The sequence below is a fragment of the Lepidochelys kempii genome, chromosome 5 (genome assembly GCF_965140285.1).
Source record: "Lepidochelys kempii isolate rLepKem1 chromosome 5, rLepKem1.hap1, whole genome shotgun sequence".
Taxonomy (NCBI): domain Eukaryota; kingdom Metazoa; phylum Chordata; order Testudines; family Cheloniidae; genus Lepidochelys; species Lepidochelys kempii.
The window spans coordinates 84,360,735-84,374,980 of NC_136384.1; the positions used below are offsets into that span (position 1 = coordinate 84,360,735).

General features: G+C 44.6%; 1 protein-coding gene across 4 annotated transcripts in view; it reads left to right on the top strand.

The window, feature by feature from the left end:
* Positions 1-4,022: 4,022 nt before the first annotated feature.
* Positions 4,023-14,246, top strand: part of AUH (AU RNA binding methylglutaconyl-CoA hydratase) — a 187,417-nt gene continuing 177,193 nt past the window's right edge. Inside the window, exon 1 of one of the 4 annotated variants that reach the window (XM_073344895.2) lies at positions 4,023-4,319. In XM_073344895.2, the coding sequence (XP_073200996.2) occupies positions 4,112-4,319 (208 nt within the window). In that variant the 5' untranslated portion in view covers positions 4,023-4,111. The remainder of the gene's footprint in view (positions 4,320-14,246) is intronic. The other 3 variants (XM_073344894.2, XM_073344897.2, XM_073344898.2) reach the window with 3 other exon arrangements.

Consider the following 14,246-nt stretch of genomic DNA (forward strand, 5'->3'; position numbering starts at 1 on the left):
GGGAAAAGAGGAAGAAACTACCACTACTGCAAAAATAACTATAAGAGTGGCCATTAACAGGTAAACCTCCCCCTTCCCCACCAACATGGCATAATTTTCTCAATAGCAATGAGTGTGGTGGTGTGTTTTTTACCAGCCTTCAATGCCAGTTTTCTGATGTGTCTGTCTTGGGCTATTCTATCACCTTGGTCTCATCCCCAAACAGGTCCTGAGACTCCAACTGAACTCTGACAGGCTAGGCACAGAAAGACCAGATTCCAGCTCCTCTTGGTCTAACCCACTGTCTTCTGGGTCTGTATGTTTCCTCCTTTCCCAATGACCCTGCCTGAAGCCCTTAAACTGTCCATTGTGAAAGCAGAGTCCATGACTGTAGTGCCGCTAATAATGTGATCCATCTCATTGTCATATGAGCATGTTATCAGATAATTACCAGAATGGAAAATATGGTTCTTGATCTTCCAGTAGAACATTTTAATCTCTTTGCTTTTTCTCCCAGCACCGAGGTCCTGTTTGCTGAATTCCATGCTCAGACCCATGCTTCAGCTCCTGAAATTGTAGGCCGTGCCAGAAACATACCAGAAATCCACCAGTACTTTGGTAGAGGCCTCTGGCCAGGTGGCAGCCTGCTAAGATGATGTCTTCTTGGGGGCTGGCCTCAAAAAAAGGATCTCTGTATCATAGATGTATGAGTGAAGTTGCTGGTAGTGGAAGCCAGATATGAATATGTGGAACTAAGGCTGAGCAGAACTATATGCAGAGGTAAGTGACTTCTAGTCAGGAAACAGATCATGGCAATAAAAGAATAGGAGGCGGGACACCCTGGGGGATTGTGAGAAGTCACTGGCAGGCAAGTTGCTCTTGATTGTTGTGTAGCGGTGCTAACCTATGTCCATGCTTACAGGTTGGTCATGTTAATAGCGAATGAGAGAGGCTCAGTTGACTTGTGTCACTCAGCATCTGTTACTACCACCAACACACAGAAATGTTTGGGTTTTGGTATGTGGATGGAGTCCAGTTAACAGGAACACTTGAGCTTTATGTAGTGTTAACTCATTAGTGAAGCTCTTGGAGAGATTTTCCATGTGCTATAACTTCTTCCTCCACAATTGGAGTTTATATAAAGAAATTATTTCACTAATGAGGAGCATCAGTGCCTATATTTTCAGAAAATCTTTACAAATAAAAGTCTTTTTTTAACCCTTTTGGAACTAAACTTGTCTTCCATTTGCTACTCTTACTTTAACACTGTGTGGGAAGAACTAAACCACAGTGAAATATCAGGGAACTAGAATACATGGAAAAGTGTGTTTCCATCCAAATCTTCTGACTCATGCTTAAAATGCCAGTCTAAAGAAAGGAATTGGATATACTGCAAACTGCATTGTGGCACAAAAACAAAACAGTTATATGAATGTCACACGGTTGGTAAAAGGTGATATAATACAAAGAGGGGAATAACCTACTTTAAGAAGCATATATGCTTAGTTTCTCTTGTTTTTTAACTTTACACAAAGTATTGAAAAATCAATCTTACAGATTTTGTTATATCAGAAAGATATAAGTCTACAATTCTCAAAGGGGTCTGCACCTCCATTTGAAACTTTTTAAGGGTACATACATGAAAAAAGATAGAAAACAACTGCACTATTTTACAGAGATTTCCTTTCATCAGAAAGCAGCCAGCAGGGGCACTACTGAGCATTTGCATCAGGGAAAGGACTGCAGCTGCTCCAAGAGCTTCTGGTTCATACCAAGACTACTCCTTGTATCAGGACCGCAGTGGGTGGTGGTACTACTTACTTCCTCCATACAGGGAGGGGGGATCTGATTAAAACACTTCAGTTTAAAAATCACATATTGTGGCTTTGGGGATACATTTTAAATCCATAATCAAATTCTAATTTTCTTCTTAAATCCCCCTTGAGGGCCACACCACTGTACACTAATTACAGCTCTAACAACTTTCCTTAGCTCCTATGAGTATGAAACAATTCTGAATTGAATTTATTTTTTTCAGATCTAAAAAGATATGCTCTAGCGAAGTTATGGGCTTGATGCAGGAATCACTTGATGAAATTCTCTAGCCAGTGTTATATAGGAGGTCAGATTAAATTATCATAATGGTCCCTTCTGTCCTTAAAACCTATAAAATTATAAATTTGCATTAGAATCAAAGAAGGTTGAGCCTTCTTCTCTCTACCTAGAGAGATGTGGTTAGAAACCACTGCAAAAATAGCCCCTATCTACAGTGATTTGATTGTAATGATTGATTTATAAAGTGTCAGCAAAGTGCTTGGCACTGTACAAGATGGTTTGTGTCTGCAGAGCTTACATTCTCAGGCTCATATCCTTCAACTTGTTCCATGTGGCTAGAACTGCATGGAACAAGTTACAAGATCAGGACCTAGAAGACAGACAAAAGAGACATAATGCATCAGGCAAGCCAGAGGTTTGACTACAACTTGATTACAAATCTTTTAGTTTAATCATTCACATGAAAAAACAGACATATTTCTAAGTCACTCAAACAAAGTTTAGGAGACAAGAGGAAAATCAGACATAGAAATGAGGTGTACTGTCAAAGGCTCTGTCTGTACTAGTGGAATAACACACCAAAAACTGGTTCAAAAGCATTTTAACATGGCATCGCTGGAGGGGAAGGATGGTTCAGCAGTCGGGACCCTACACTTAGAACTCCGGAAACACAAGTTGAATTCCCAGTTCTGCCACAAGTCCCCTGTGGGGCCTTGGACAATTCACCTTGAATGGTATCTTGAAATGTGTCAACTATGTGTGCTAAAAAATCTGTTTCACTTTGTATTTAGCAGTGATGCTCAGAGAGCTTGTCTACACTACAAAATTAGGTTGACTTAAATTAGGCCACCGCCATCACTGAATCAGCTGTTGGTGTCCACACTACCCTCTTTCTGCTGGTATTGCGCATCCTCACCAGGGGCACTTGCACTGAAGTGGGGCACTGACAGCTGTACAGGGGGCTGACAACCCTGCAGGCTGATAGCCTGAGCCCAGCACAAGGCTCAGTTTCACAGCAGGGAAATTGATATTCTTGTCAGTTTCATGGCTGCTATTATTTCTCATTTCCACTCTGGCTGTCAGTCCTGGGGCTGGGAGGGCTACAGCTGTGAGCTCCCGGCAGGGGTGACAGCCAACAGGTGATGTAAGTAACTCAGTGTCTACACAGACACTGCATTGTCCTAACTACTTTGACCTAAGCGCTATGCCTCCCGCGCAGGTGGAGTTATTAAGTTGGTGTAGTGGGTGACTTACATCAGCATGAGCACCATTGTAGTGTAGATACTAACAGAGTTAGGTTGACATAAGCTGTCTTATATCAACCTAACTCTGTAGTGTAGACCAGGCCTGAGTTAGTTTCCCAGACATGAAGAAGAGCTCTGTGTAGCTCAAAAGCTTGTCTCTCTCACCAACAGTTTTACCTCACCCACCTTGTCTCTCTTAACGACCTGGGACAAGTCATTTCGCCATCTAAAAAATGGCAATAGAATACTTCCCTGCCTGGGGGGAGCGGTGTTGCGAGGCTAACTCCATTAAGGATTGCGAAGTGCATTGACTGTTACTGATGAAAAATGCTCTACAAAATCTAGGTCCAATTATTATCTGAGCCAAGCCGCGGCCCCAGCATTGTGCCTCTGGGACCAGAAACCAAACTCGCGGTGCTTCAGAGGGGCTATGAAGGGGGTGACTGCAGGGGGGCTGGGTCTTGCGCCGTGTGCCAGTGGGGAGGAGCAATGATAGGGGCAGGGTTCCTCCAAGCAGCCAAGGGGTCACCGGGGAATGGTCCCCGCTCACTGGCCCTGGGTGCCTGGTCACACAGGCTCAGCCACAGCGGGCATGGCTGGAAGGCTCCTGGCATGAGGGGGGGAGACAGGGGGCCGGGGCCCAGATCGCGAGGCGTGGCTGACTCTGCGCGTGGCGACTGGTGGGCGGGGCGCTCGCGCTCCCAGGGTGACCGTTACCGTGCCTTCCGCTGTCTGGGGTCGCGCGTGGGAGGGAGCGGTGCGTGCCGTCGGGTCACGTGGTGTGTGTGAACGTTGGGGGGAGGGGTGGCTCCGCGGCACGAAGAGGGAGCAGCATGGCGGCATCCCTGGGCGGCCTGGGCCTCCTGCAGGGCAGAGTCAGATTGGCTGCGGCAGCCGCTGCCGCCTCGTCTCTCAGCCGGCCGGGCCCGCAGGGGCTGGTGCGGGGAGGGGCCGCTTGTTCTACGGCCGGGAGGGGCTACAGCTCCGAGGCCAAGGGGGAGGAGGAGCTGCGGGTCCGGTACCTGGATGAGGAGAACCAAGGTAACGGCAGCCCGGGCCGGGGGGAGGCTGCTCCGCCGAGAACTGCGGGCCAGGGGTGCAGCTGCCCATCACTGCGCGCTGGACGCTGCAGAGAGAGCCCTGGGACTGGTGTCACCCCCCGCCCCCATTCGCTTGGTGCAGCAGTGCGATCCGCCGGAGGCCCGTGGTGTCACCCGCCCGGCGCAGCGCGCTGATCTCGGGGCAGCTGATGGATGGGGCTGGCCCTTTAAATGCATGGCGGTGAGGGGGGAGACGAGTGGCTGCTCCGCCTCCACACGCTGCCCATGCGCAGTGCGTCCCCTGGGGAGGGGGGGCGCGGATGGGCGGTGGAGTGGGAGCAGCTGTTTTTTGCACTTACACCGCAGTGCTGCAGCAACCCCGTAGGCTGCCAGCCCCCTCTGAATTAGCCCGTCCGCGCTCCCAGGCCTTGCTGCTCTGAGGGCATGAATCTCTTCCCCCCCCCCCCCCCGTGTGCCATAACATAGTGCCTTCCGCACCTACAGTGGTCGTGGGGCACTTTATCATCCCCACCCTCTTCCTGGAGCGTCTGAGAAGTCTCAGGAGCGCTCGCACCCTGGGAGCAGCAGGCATGCAAGTAGGGGCCCTGCTATACCCTTCCGTGGCAGGGGTGTGTCTACACTGAGTGGTGATCCTAGTCTGCTATACTCTTTTTCTGCCACAGATGAAGCCCTTTGCTGGGATAGGGTTGGCAAAGATCGCTAGAGCAGTAGGTCTTGAAGTTAGTTATACTGAGATTTTCGGTGCAATCTACATTTCTCACCAGTTGTTTCAAGCTTTCTGTAGGCTCAGGCAAACATCACTACATTAGCGGCAAAGAGTCCTGTGGCACCTTATAGACTAACAGACTTATTGGAGCATAAGCTTTCGTGTTGGGTATTCACACACGAAAGCTTATGCTCCAATATGTCTGTTAGTGTACAAGGTGCCACAGGACTCTTTGCCGCTTTTACAGATCCAGACCTAACACAGCTACCCCTCTGATACTTGATCACTACAGTAGTTATGCATGGGTTGTTTTTTCATGCTTTTCTTAACCATGAGCATTAGAAACATTTTTTCCTTAAATGAAAGCTAAGATTCTGACCTCATCACCAGACTTCAGGTGTTGTGGCCCTAGGTATGGGCCTCTTGTGCCAGTGGCTTAATCTCGCCTTGGAATTTGTCCCTGCACCACTGATACGCCTGCTCTCATCTTCTTCCAATACCATGATGATCCTGCTGCTACAGTCCACATTTTGCAACCAGCTATAAAAGTGTTGAAATTTTTCAAATTTATAAATTTCAGTGACATTTTGAATTATGGGGAAGAAAGGGGTAAAGATCTTGGCAAAGTGTTGGTGAAATGTTTCCTGTCTAACCAGCTGTAAACATTATATAATAACTATGCCTACAAAGGGTTATGATTTTAATATATAGTATATTGTGACAGTGCATTGCTAGAAGTACATCCTGTGCCCTGTTGGGAAACTGAGAATCCCTCTTTTAAATGTTATAAAACACCCATATTTAGTCTTGTGGGGTTGTGAAATATTTGACCTTAAATTGTTCACTGGCACATGATTAAATAGTGCTTGAAATAGTGACTATTTGAAGCTGCTCAGGGGCTGACGATGTTAACAGAGTCCTGTACTTTCAGTGAAGATGGATTACTAGTTAGAGTGTGAGTCAGGTGATCAAAGATACAAGACATACAGTACTGCATTTACCTTCAGTTTATTCTTGAATGCATGTGATGGTGTACTGTGGATTGCATTATACAGGGGGTTGAAGAGTGTTGGGTGTTTTTGTTTTTAAATGCTTTCCTCCTTCCCAGCATATACCCATCCCTGTTAGTCAAAACAAAATAGAATCATAGAAATGAAGGATTGGAAGGGACCTCAATATGTCATCTAGTCCTTGCACTGAGGCAGGACTAAATATTATCTAGATGATCCCTGACAGGTGTTTGAAGGTTTTTAAGAACAGGTTAGACGATGGAGATTCCACAATCTCTCTCGGTAATTTGCTCCACTCTTACTCTTACACTTAGGAAGCTCTTTCTAATGTCTAACCTAAATCTCCCTGGCTGCAATTTAAACCCATTACTTCTTGTCTGTCCTCAGTGGTTAAAGAGAACAGTTTATTGCCCTCCTTTTGAAAACTTATCACATCCTCCCTCGGTCTTCTCTTCTCTAGACTGAACAAACCCAATTTTTTCAATCTTTTCTCATAGGTCATGTTTTCTAGACCCTTAATAATTTTTGTTTCTTTCCAATTTGTCCATATCTTTCCTGAAGTTTGGTGCCCAGAACTGGACATAGTACTCTAAATCAGGCCTTCTAAGTGCTGAGTAGAATGGAAGAATTACTTCTTGTGTTTTGTTTACAACACTTTAGCTCAAGGGGTCGGCAACCTTTCAGAAGTGGTGTGTCGAGACTTCATTTATTCACTCTAATTTAAGGTTTCGCGTGCCAGTAATACATTTTAACGTTTTTAGAAGGTCTCTGTCTATAAGTCTATAATATATAACTAAACTAGTGTTGTATGTAAAGTAAATAAGGTTTTAAAAATGTTTAAGAACCTCATTTAAAATTAAATTAAAATGCAGAGCCCCCCGGACTGGTGGCCAGGACCCTGGCAGTGTGAGTGCCACTGAAAATCAGCTCGCATGCTGCAGGTTGCCTACCCCAGCTTTAGCTAATACATTCCAGAATGTTGTTTGTTTGTTTTAGTTTTTTGCAACACTATTACATCAGTGTACACTTCCAGCTTGACTGTGAACGATTGATAACTACTCTCTGAGTATGATTTCCCCCACCAGTTCTGCACCCACCATGTAGTAGGTCGTCTAGGCTATATTTCCTCAGTTTGCTTATGAGAAGGTCATGTGAGACATCATCCAAAACCATTCTAAAGCAGAGAGATATTATTACCCTGTCAGAGAAAGATTTTTAGATTGTGTTGATGTGATTTGTTTTGGGAAAATCCATGTTGACTGACTGACTTTTCTTTTCTTCTAGGTGCTTCCAAATTGGTTCGTTGATTATTTGTTTCATTATCTTTCTGGATACTGAAGTTAAGCTGACTGGTCTAATTCCCCTTTTTATAGATAGGTACTATATTTTCCCTTTCCAGTCCTCTGGGAATTGCTGATGGCTCGGAGATCTCTTTAGCCAGTTCCTTAATAATTCTAGGATGTATTTTGTCATGCCCTACCAACTTGAAGACATCTAACTTGTCTAAGTAATTCTTACCTTGTTCTTTCCTTATTTTAGCCTCAGATCCTACCCCATTTACACTGATGTTCACTATGTTAGTTGTCTGATCGCTGCTAAGCTTTTTGGTGAAAACCGGAACAATAAACGGCATTTAACACTTCAGCCACTGCTGCGTTTTCTCTTGTTGTCTTTCCCTCCTCCATGGGTAATAGTCCTGCTCTGTCCCTGGTCTTCCTCTTGCTTTAAATGTGTTTGGAAAATGTTTTCTTGTTACCATTTATTTATTAGCTAGTTTAATCTCATTTTGTGCCTTGGCCTTTCTAATTTTGTCCCTACATGCTTGTTCGTTTTTTGTTTTTAATATTCATCCTTCATAATTTATCCTAGTTTCCGTTATTTGTGTGATTTTTTTGGGGGGTTTGTTTTTGTTTCAGGTCACTGAAGATCTCCTGGTTAAGTCAGTATGGTCTCTTACCATATGTCCTGGCTTTCCTACACATTGGGATAGTTTGCTCTTGTGCCCTTAATCATTTTTCTCTCTAAAAAACTGCCACCTCTCTTGTTTCCCATGGGATCTTCGCAGTCAGTTCTCTGAATTTGCTGAAGTCTGCCTTCCTGAAGTCTATTGTCTTTATTCTGCTGTTTTCCTTCCTTCATTCCTTAGAATAATGAATTCTATCCTTTCATGGTCACTGTTACCCAAACTTCCTTCCACTTTCAAAATCTCAATCAGTTCCTTACCGTTTGTGCAAATCAAATCTAGAACAAGCTATCCCCAGTTGCTGTCTCCACCTTCTTGTAATAAAAAGTTGCCTTCAATGCATTTCAAGAACTTTTTTGTTTAATTTGTGTTCTGTTTTATTTTCCCAACAGACATCTGGGGAGTTGAAGTCCCCCATTACCACCAAGTCCTGTGCTTTGGATGATATTGTTAGTTGTTTAAAAAAAGCCTCATTCACCTCTCTTCCTGGTTAGGTGGTCAATAGTAAACCCCTGCCATAATATCTTGCTTCTCTTTTATCCCTTTTAGCCTTACCTGGAGATGTTCAACTGGTCTACCTTCCCCTTCTATTGTGACTTCAGTGCAAGTGTATGCATGTACAAGGCAACTGCTCCTCCCTTTTTCCCTAGCCTGTCCTTCCTGAACAAGCTATACCCTTCTCTACCAATATTCCAGTCATCCGAATTATCACACCAAGTCAGATCTGTGATGCCAATTATGTTGTAATTTTGATTAGTCACTAATATTTCTAGTTCTTTCTATTTTCTAATGCAAAAAGAATGGAGATTAGACAGACAGCTAAGATGTTTGTTAGATTTCCCTTCTATATTTCTTCTTGACTCTCCTTTGTCCCTGTTATGATTGCCCATGTTCCCGCCCCAGGTTCCATCCCTTCACCTGTGGGCATATGTCTCCTGCTCTTGTCAAACCTAATTTGAAGCCTGCCTCAGTAGGTTTGCCAGTCTGTATCTGAAGAGACTCTTTGCCATCTTTGCTCAGCAGTCCATCTTCTCAGAACAGTGTCCCATGGTTGAGGAAGCGGAAGCCCTCCTGGCAACATCATCCATGCAGCCATGGATATCTCTCTCTGCCTGGGCCCTACCCTTGATTGGAAGGACCAATGAAAACACCAACTGTGCCCCAATTCCCTCACACTCACTCCAGAACTGTGTAGTCACTTCTGATCTACTCAGTCACGTCTTGCAGAATTATTAGTACTCACATGGAAGACCAGTGTGGGGTAGTAGTCAGAGGGTCAAATGATCCTTGGCAGTCCTTCCGTAATGTCTTGTATATGGGTCCCTGGCAGGCAACACACCTCCCAGGATGCCAAGTCAGGCTAGCAGAGGGGTGCCTCTGCCCCTGCTTAGGGAGTCACTGGCCACCACCACCATTCCTTTCCTCTTAGAAGTTATAGCCATGATCCTCCCAGCCTTGGGGTACCTGGCTTCTCTTCCCTTACATTTGGGGGAGATTCCTCATCCCTTGATGCAAGGGCAGTGTACCATTTTTTAATCTCTATGGACTGTAAGTTGGGAGCAGGGGTGGAGCGCTGCCAGTAGTAGTCAGCAGGCATCTTCTTTCCTGTGAAAGAGCCATTTCACCCTTCCCTGATGGTGCTACTGCAGTCCTCTCCAGCTGGATTGCTTCTTCAATCTTGGAGCTCTCCATATGTGTATTTTCAATGGATCCTCCTCAGCCTAGCCACCTCCTCCTGAGGCCTTCACCTGCTTTCTGAGAGGTTCTACCAGTAAGCACCTCTCACGCTGATGGTCTTCCCAGCCTGCCTTTCCGTGACAGGGAAATGCAGGCCACAGTCTCTGCAAAGACACACCAACACTGGGTAGGGGCACCCATGGTTGGATTCTCTGTCTGGACACAGGTGGAGGAACAGTGTTGACACTGGTGTTGCAGCCATCTCAAACCATGGTGATTTTTATTCTTTCTCCATCCTACAAACGCCTCCGTTCACTAGCTCCCCTTGGTTGCTTAGTGTCTGGCTTTTAAACTCTTCTCTTCTGGGTCAGCCCTACCCCCTCTAACACACAGGAGAAAAACAGCAGGCTAGAGCTTTGCTAGTGCACACTGAGCTAGCGGCCGATAGGCCTCTGGCTCCCATTCCAATGTAATCCCCAACAGACCACATTATGAACTTTAAGCAAGCCAAAAGAAGAACCAAACAGATGTATGAGCTCACTCACCACAAGAAGTAGTGCTTGCTCCTTCAGTAGGGGATCTCCTTCTCAAACTCCCTTGGTTGCTTCGCCTCTAGCTTTTAAGACTATCTCTTCTATATCAGCCATATCCTCTTGTTAACACACAAGGGAACGGTGATCAAGGATCAAAGAACAAATAATGTCTGAGTGGGGGAATTGGCATTTTGGAGCAACGAGTATGCTGTAGACATCATATGGAAGCAATTCTACTGAAATATCTTTCTAATTTTTAGACTGTATTTGAGGAAGAGATCTTTTCTGCACTTGCCTTTGACCAGAAGAGCCCATCTTCACACAGGAGCAAGTCTTGTTCTGTTAGTAAAGAAGGGCAAAGGATTTGGGGTAGGGCCAAGAGAAGGACAGGTGCCATTAGCGGAAATCAGTGCTGTATCTTATGTTACAATGCCTAATGTTTCAGGAGTAAGAATAGTCAGTAGGGAGAAAGTGACGGTTGGACCAACATTATGAAAGAAAGGTCTTCATTAGGTATACTCTATTTTGAGTAAAGCTAACTTAAAACTACAACTAAGAATGATATAAATGAGATGTTTTGGGCTTTTATTGTGCTTGTCTGGTGACTTCAGCTAATGTTTGTTACATAGCAAGATGTATAATTGATGTAAATGTGCTGTTGGGTTTAAAGATACAACAGTGTAGGTGAGAGGGTCATCAAACAGCATCCAGTTGGGGTAGTGCTATGTCCTTAGGAACATCAAGTTTCCAGTGAACATCAGGGGTTAAAATGGGTTTCTGTAGCATTCAGACCTTTGGGCCATGTCTAACTACAGGTGCTACAGCTACAGTCCTAACAGCTGTGTAGATGCTTCCTACAGGGATGGAATGGGGTTTTCCATCCCCGTAGTTAATCCACCTCTCCAAATGATGGTTGCATTCTTCAATCAACATAGCCACGTCTATGCCAGGGGTTAGGCCAGCATAGCTATGGCATCCAGGGGGGTGGATTTTTCACATCGCTGAGCTCTGTAGCTATGTTGACCTAACTTTTAAGTGTAGACCAGCCCTTAGACAGCTCTCAGAAAAGTATTTTAAATAATTAAAAAAAGTCACTTTAGAAAAACTGAAACATGAAAAATATGCCTCAGCCATATAATTAAAAGATAACTTGAAACTCTCTTGCAAGCTTCCAAAAAACCAAAATCTCACCTTAGCTTTAATGTATGTTTTATGTCTTCACTACGGACTTCTGTCAGCATAACTGTGTTAGTCAGGGATGTGATCACTGACTAATATAGCTGCACTGACATACATCCCTAATACAGACACAGTTACACCAGTAAAAGCAGTTTTGTTGAAATAGTTTGTTTCAATCACCTGCAAAGTGATGGGGAGGTGCAGTTTACCGTTCCTGCATGAAGTATAGCTTTGCCAATGTAGGTACATCCACAGTAGGAGCACTTTGCCAGTATAATATACCTGTACGGGGAAAGTGCTCCCAGTGTAGATATGGCCTAAGCTTGAGTGAAATTATAAAGGATTAAAAGTAGGAATTCAAATAGACTGGCCCTTGCAGTTTCTTTTTCCACTTTTTTAAAATTTCTGTTAGAGTGCAGATCACGTTTCCTATCAAGTAGTAAGATGACTCCGATGTAAAAAGCGGTGTGGAGCTACAGTGCCCCAGGGCTCGGTCCTTGGGCCGGTTTTGTTCAATATCTTCATAAATGATCTAGAGGATGGTGTAGATTGCCCCCTCAGCAAATTTGCAGATGACACTAAACTGGGAGGAGTGGTATATATGCTGGAGGGTAGGGATAGGATACAGAGGGACCTAGACAAATTAGAGGATTGGGCCAAAAGAAATCTGATGAGGTTCAATAAGGAGAAGTGCAGAGTCCTGCACTTAGGACGAAAGAATCCTATGCGCTGCTACAGACTAGGGACTGAGCGGCTAGGGAGCAGTTCTGCAGAAAAGGACCTAGGGGTTACAGTGGATGAGAAGCTGGATATGAGTCAACACTTTGCCCTTGTTGCCAAGAAGGCTAACAGCATTTTGGGGTCTATAAGTAGGAGCATTGCCAGCGGATCAAGGGATGTGATCATTCCCCTCTATTCGGCATTGGTGAGGCCTCATCTGGAGTACTGTGTCCAGTTTGGGCCCCACACTACAAGAAGGATGTGAAAAAAATTGGAAAACGTCCAGCGGAGGGCAACAAAAATGATTAGGGGTCTGGAGCACATGATTTATGAGGTGAGGCTGAGGGAACTGGGATTATTTAGTCTACAGAAGAGAAGAATGAGGGGGGATTTGATAGCTGCTTTCAACTACCTGAAAGGGGGTTTCAAAGAGGATGGTTCTAGGCTGTTCTCAGTGATAGCAGATGATAAACAAGGAGTAATGGTCTCAAGTTGCAGTGGGGGAGGTTTAGGTTGGATATTAGGAAAACCTTTTTCACTAGGAGGGTGGTGAAGCACTTGAATGGGTTACCTAGGGAGGTGGTGGAATCTCCTTCCTTAGAGGTTTTTAAGGTCTGGCTTGACAAAGCCCTGGCTGGGATGATTTAGTTGGGGATTGGACTAGATGACCTCCTGAGGTCCCTTCCAACCCTGATATTCTATGATGATCACACTATGAATAACAACCACACTGTATCATATGACCACTTTCCTCACAATTCTCTCTCTCCAGTATTTTGCAGGAATTAAAGCAAATAATGCTATTTTCATTCTTGACAAATTCGAGTTAAAATGGCTTCTAGAAGTGAGAGAATCTTTTTTAATCTAAAAAGATTTCAAGACACTACTGTTACATTTCATTTCTAATGTAGTCTTATTCTAGCATATAGAGATTTGTGTCCTGGATTTCCAACTGGGCTCAAGGAGAATTGGAACCTCATTCCAACACCTCTCTAATGAGCTGCTCTGTTTCTTCAGAATTTAAGTTCTCATTTAAAAATCAGGAAGTTATGTTTCTACTCTTTTATGGTTGCAAAGAAGGCCTTCTGAATATGGTGGTGTGCAAATAATTACTTTTTAATATGCAGCCTTCTGGATATGAACCAGTCTTCTTCAGCCTGCAAATACCCTGAAATAACCCAAACAGGGAATGACTTGCCTTCTTCATGTCCATTTTTGTCAATTTCATGGTCATAGGTTTTAGCTATTTAAATCTGAAATTTCAGTTTTGTAATTGTAGAAGTCCTGACCCAAAAGAAGTTGAAAAGGGGCCGCAAGTTTATTGTAGGTGCTGGAGGTGGTTGTGTTACTGCTACCCTTACTTCTGCACTGCTGTTGGCGGGGTGCTGCCTTCAGAGCTGGGGCCCGGCCAACACCTGCTGCTCTCCAGCTGCCTAGCTCTGAAGGCAGCGCAGAAGTAAGGGTGGCAACATACTATGACCCCCTAAAATAACCTGGCGACCCCCCTGCAACTTCCTTTTGGGTCAGGGCCCCCAACTTCAGAAATGCTGGTCTCCTCTCATGAAATCTGTATGGTATAGGGTAAAAGCACTCACAAGACCAGATTTCATGATCTGTGATGTGTTTTTCATGGCTATGAATTTTGTAGGGTCCTATTCATGTCCAAGAAATACTAATCCTGAAGTCTAATGATGACAAAATCAACACTGCTATATTCTTTACCAGTTCATCCAGCAGGACAAAAGATTTCTCTTATTCTCCACCAGTGCATGCAGGATGTGGAGTGTGGCAGGAAAGCTGACTCCTCCACTCCCAAGCCTCATTCCCTATGGCGTTCATAGACACTGCTTTACTACAACATTCACCATATGTTATTTTAATATGCAGAATTTAATTTGTTGGGCCCTGAAGCCAAGAGCCCAAGTTTGTTTTGGCCATAACTAAAACACAGGAAACAGTTTTACCTTATTGTGACAGTTATTGGGATATCACGACAGTGAGTCACCCAGTTACCCCCTGCCTCCAGTGTGCTTTGCTGGGCATCAGCTCCCTAACATTGCCACTTTTATGAGTGGTCACTCTTGGCAGATTTTACTGTAGTGTTACCCCCCCCCCCGCC